Source organism: Montipora capricornis, chromosome 4, assembly GCF_036669925.1.
Source record: "Montipora capricornis isolate CH-2021 chromosome 4, ASM3666992v2, whole genome shotgun sequence".
NCBI classification, from domain to species: domain Eukaryota; kingdom Metazoa; phylum Cnidaria; class Anthozoa; order Scleractinia; family Acroporidae; genus Montipora; species Montipora capricornis.
Genome location: NC_090886.1, coordinates 23,037,427 through 23,043,067, shown reverse-complemented (window position 1 = coordinate 23,043,067; position 5,641 = coordinate 23,037,427). Strand labels below are relative to the sequence as shown.

The 5,641-nt window shown below is 33.1% G+C and overlaps 1 protein-coding gene across 1 annotated transcript; it reads right to left on the bottom strand.

Moving 5' to 3' along the window:
• Nucleotides 1-2,793: 2,793 nt before the first annotated feature.
• On the bottom strand, nt 2,794-3,279 carry LOC138046350 (uncharacterized). The gene has a single exon (XM_068893005.1). It carries the CDS (start codon nt 3,277-3,279, stop codon nt 2,794-2,796), a length of 486 nt encoding a protein of 161 aa, XP_068749106.1.
• Nucleotides 3,280-5,641: the final 2,362 nt, after the last annotated feature.

Here is a 5,641-nt window from a genome sequence, read left to right as displayed (position 1 = left end):
TAGTTGTTTATGGAAATTATTGAATTTTAGTATGTTATCATCTTTTGTTGGCATTTTAATCGCTTGTGTGCCATTCACTTGGATACAGTTTTCTTTATGATCAGTCAATACTCTTTCAGAACTGAAACACTGAAGACAATGCATGCAAAAATGTTTCCTCTCTTTGTGCTTTGTTTGATTGTACATAAACTTGTTGAAATCTTTTATTATTATTTTATTCTTTCATTTTCTGTTATAAGAAGCAGATTCATACAATCTTCATACTTTTCTTTTCATACATAAATGGGATATTTTTGTTTTTCTTCATAACCAAATACATTGATGTTGATCTCATTATGTTTTTCTATTTTATTGTACTGCTTTGTGGTTACTGGGAATTCAATTCCTAAATAATTTAAATTTTCCATGAACGCTTTTTCTGATTTTATTCTTTGAGGGTTTCTGTCTTGAGGATTAAGATGTCTAATATGACACCATCTAAAACATTCAATGTCACTGTTTTTTATGTTTATTAAACTTTGAGAACTGTTTCTGAGTTCATGTGGTAGTTTAATGTATGATGATCCTTTCATTGGTTCGTATTTTACCACATAAGATAGTGATTGTCAACAGATTGAACAGTCCAACCAGATCCTTCTGAAATCCATACAGCTATGTTATTTAAGATTTCTTGTTTTGATAAAGATAAAGCTAGTTCAATTTGTGTGTCATTTGTTATTGTTTGGGGTTGACTGTTGAAATAAGCTGTTTTAATGACTCTTTCTTCATGACCTGTTTCCTTTTCAAATGTCACCCTCAGTGTTTCAACAAACTTGAGCCCTTTCATTGATATTAATATGTTTTCAATATGGTTAGCAACAGCCTTTCTTGTATTTTGCAGTTGCATAAGTGGGTCTCTGTTGTTTTTGATATTTATCTCAAAAGACTTTGTGTAACCTTTTAATGCTTTTGCTGTTTGCTCAATCTTAGTTCTTGGTGTTGGAACCGGTTTTTTGGTTCTTGGTTTTGGGATTGGTTTATCCCTGAATTCCAGTGGTGGAAGAATTATGTTGGTTTCATAATCTTGAACCATTTGATTCACACTCTTACGAGGTGTTGGGATTGGTCTTATTTGTTTTACAGTCCTTAGTGTTGGCACTGGTTTTTTATCTTGCTTCAATAGCAATTTGATCAGTTCAGATTTACTCAGTTTTTTGAGATCTTTTTTTATTCATACTATAATGTGACATATTATTCATTCTATATATTAGTTATAGTAAATAATTCTTTAAGCCATTTTTAGTGCGTTTGAATTCATGCATGAAAATGACTGCTTTTAAAAAAGATATAGGACAACTATTTCAACGCATCCAAATCATGGATGACTTGAGATATAATGAACTTAAATGAATTTAATCTGTTTCCTCTTGAATAAGTTTCAGAGAGTTTTTAAAGTGTTTGTTCGTGTGTAAATGTTTATGCTTTCCTGCAAGATTATAGTTATGACCATTGTTGCAAATTTGACAAAACCATTCTTTATGCAACATATAATCTGTTTTCCTTTGACGTCGTTCCTCATCAGTGTAATATCTAGGTCTTCCTTTCGGTTTTACTAATGTTCCACAATCATCACAGTTATAAGGCTTGTTCAGATTTTCCCTTTCCATATATAGATACTATACATTATTTTTTAAGTGTGTTGCGTTTTGATGCACTCTATATTTGTAACCTAAATCTTGAACCATTTTTCTGATCTTTTCATTTTCATATTCTGTGACGTCATCATTCACAATGAAATCTGGTGGGCATGATTCTTTAGGATTCAAAATTTCAGTTATATGTGTCATAATTTCTTTCTGAGTTTTTTCCGACATTTATATACTATTATTTAGATATTTTTTCTACATCTGCGTTCAATATATTTGTTACTTTCTTCCATATGTTTAATGACTTCAAATATAACATCATCATAATAATTGCTCATAAGATACTTACATTTGTTCGTTTCATACATCGTTTTCATATGAAGTTGTTTCTCAGACACATTGTATGAACCTGTCGGGCTTTTAAATTCAATACATAAAGAATTGTGTTTACTTGTCGGGTTTAACAGCATGAGATCGCATTGTCCTGACATGTAACCTTTTTTCCATGATGTTGAGCGTATTAAAGGAGATTTTTGGTTTTCACCTAGACCAGCGATCATTAAAGCTTTTTCGGGATATTTGTCTCTTATAAATTGCACAACTGTGCAATGCAAGTCATATTCACTTTCAATCATTAATTTTTTGCTTTTCATGTTGTAATATCCTTTCTTTCTGATTGATGGTAAAACTTTGTTGGTTACCCAATGTTTGAATTCTCTTGCTACAGGTTGTTTGGAAGAAAGAATGAGAAAATAAAATCCTGATTCATTGATGAATATAGATTTTGCGTAAACGCACTTAATTATGCCATCTTCGGGGCTTTTTAAGGGGGGAACGTTTCGTTCCCCCCTGATTTTGGCTTGATTTTTAAGTCCATCAATTTTTTGTCGTCTTCATGCACATGATCTCTGATCGCTTTTCGTGTATTTTTATAGTTCAGTATCAAAGCTATTTCTTTGCCGTGGAACCATATTTGGTCTTTTTTGTCGATGTAACAATTAATGTCTATATTTAGTTTATTGTTTTTGTAATTGGTCTTTTGTAACTCCATTTATATAATTAACTATATATTTTTGAGTGCGTTTAAACATAGCCAGAAACAATTAAATATTTTTGGCTACGAATAGCAAATAAACAGTATGTGCCGTGATTAAGTTGATATATCTGTTTATATATTTTTAATATCTTTTAATGGTATCCAACTGTTGAATTCATCACTGTATCCCTTCCATTTTAGCAGAGCTTGTTTCTTTTTATAGTCTCTTCTGATTACTTTATCAATACGGAAAACATCTTGTTTGGGTTTTAATAATTCAGGCTCATAAAAACTGCCTTGTATCTCTTCACCTCTGAGATCTTTTAGTTTGTATGTTATTGGATTAGTGTATTGGATCTTATAAACCGTAAATACTTCTTCAGTCCAGTTTGGAGTATATCCTTTATCAAACACATTCCGTTTATACTTGGATATTCGAACCTTGTCACCTGTTTTGAATTTAGGTTTCTGTTTTGATGTTTCTCTGTCACCATATAGATTGAAGTAAACGGTTCCTTCATTGCTCTTTTTGCTGGCTTCTACAGGTGTCATTTTTATGCTTGAATGTTTTGTGTTGTTGTACTGTTTCACTAGTTTGGACAGCATATCGAGATACATTGTGTTACCTTGAACAGTGAACTGTTTCCACATTTTGGATTTAATTGTTCTATTCCACCTTTCAACCACTGAGGATTTCTCTTCATTTTCAGTGGAGTACATATGTATCCCATTTTTCTCCAGCAAGTCTTTCAAGTGTTTGTTATAGAACTCCTTTCCCTTATCAACCCATAAATATTGTGGTTTTCTACCTTCCTTAAATATTGATTTGAATGCTTCAGTAACGGATTCACCTTTCTTATCCTTCAATGGTGTGATCCAACCGTATTTACTGAAAACATCAATAACCATAAGAAGATACCGATAACCTTTATTCCATTTGCTAAATTTTTGCATTTCAACTAGATCACTTGCCCATATTTCATCAATATGATTTACGATTACACGCCGCCGAGTAAAGTTGCGTCTTATGGATGCATGTAATTCATCTGCTAATTTTTCTTGCCAGTTTTCTTCACTCGAGGGCTTTTTCCGTTTTTTGAAACTCCTAGACCTAGTTTCTGCTTTATATTGATAACATTTCTTGCCAACCAATGCTCCCATTGTCTTTCATTATACGGTACCTTGTCTAAAGCTTGAACCATTTTCCTATCTGCTTTATTTATACATTTCCTATCATCCTTGCAGACGGAATAATCAACGTCATGCTGCGTTGCGATCACATCAGTTTTTCCAGTGGGCATATCATATATTTCCAATATTTGACCAGTTTTTGGGTCATACTTCAGTTGATTTTCCAAATCATTATAAGGTCCTGTATATTTATGACCGGATAGTGTCCATCCGCTTTTTGGTTTTGGTAATTTACCAATAGCTTTGTGAATATCAAGAGCACCACCATCAAGATCTTTTCTATTTGTTGTGTATTTTTTGTTTGGTCTTATTTTTGTCGACAGTTGATTTAAAGCTTGTGATCCAACATTTTGAATTGCTGGATTAAGTTTATCCAAAGCATAATCAATAGCTTTTTTCTGTAACTTTGGATCTCGCAGCATTTCTGATGTGTAATATCTACCCATTTCAACGGCTTTTTTGCCAAGATAAGGTACTCCTTTAGTTAAAAATAATTCTGCTGCTGTATTACCTAAATCTGACATGATCCCTTTGCCTGCCATCTCTGACAGGCTGTTTAGTTTCCCTGTTTTTTAACAAATTTGGTCTTTTTAATGCCGCATTCAGCACAAGTGCAAAAGAACATTAGTCTGCCATTTTTAGTTGTTTTGTAACCTGAAGGCTCAGTACATTCAGTCACTTTCTTTTGTTTAACACAATATGATTTCATAATATATATAAGTTAGATATTTCTAAAATAATGTTCAATAAAACTCTCATTTTTCATTGTATCATTTATGTCGAACACTTGTAATAAATCATAATACGAATTACCCTTATTCATTTCATTTAGAAAGTATAAACAGAAATACCCACAAGTTGTTGTTTGTATGTTTTGTATCTGATTGTTTTGGTGCAATAGAGTTAAATTTTTCTTTTTGGCACGATTTACAATCTCTTGAAACGGGGGCATACCAAAACTATCGAAATAATTTATCACATTGTCTGACATATGTTGCAACCCAATGACTTCCGCTCATATAAGCTGGTTCTAGATTGTAGATAAATAACACCTGTTTATGGTTATGTGGAACATTTTCGTCTCTTGACAGTACATCATTGATTGGTATATTCAAATATTTACACCATTTTATTAGATCATGGTTGCTCAAAGGGGTGTTTTTGTGAAATTTTGGTTTCACAATATGTCTCCTATGATTGGAATGTTTCGAAAAGGCGAGTTTTTCCCTAACAGCAGTCGTTTTCCTTTTTTGGCCGAGGTTTTTTTTTTTTTACCATTACCAGTCACATATGGCGGATAACTATAAAATGGAGGGTGCATTCCCATTCTAGGTGCTCCTGTACCAAGGTGGTATACCTATCCTCGGTGCTCCTTTTCCAGTCATCTTTTTCACAAGATCCAAAGCCAAAGGAATTCCAATGCTAGCTAACAGAGTGCCTAAAAATCCACCTGATTGTGTTTTGGTCGGTTTAATGCGAACACCTGAACCCGATTGAAGGGCATTTAATATATCCTGTTTTTGTTTCGTCGATAAAAGATGTTTATATTCTATCAGCTTATTAATTTTATCTTGGGGTATAAGGAAACCACCAGTCTGTTGACCGGATCCAATCAATTTTTTAGCTCCGGCTTCTGCTAAACCACCAAGAGCACTCAACCCAAGGGTTTTACCAATAGTTGGAAGAGCTCTCATTCCAAGTGACAATACGGTACTCAAAAGACTTCCACCAACTTGTTTCCTGATATTCGTCTTGGCGAGTTTTATATCCATTCCTTTGTTCAATTTGC

What these genes read in the sequence shown, in the direction of transcription:
- LOC138046350 (XM_068893005.1), bottom strand. Translation starts at nt 3,279, where the DNA reads ATGTATCTCGATATGCTGTCCAAACTAGTGAAACAGTACAACAACACA.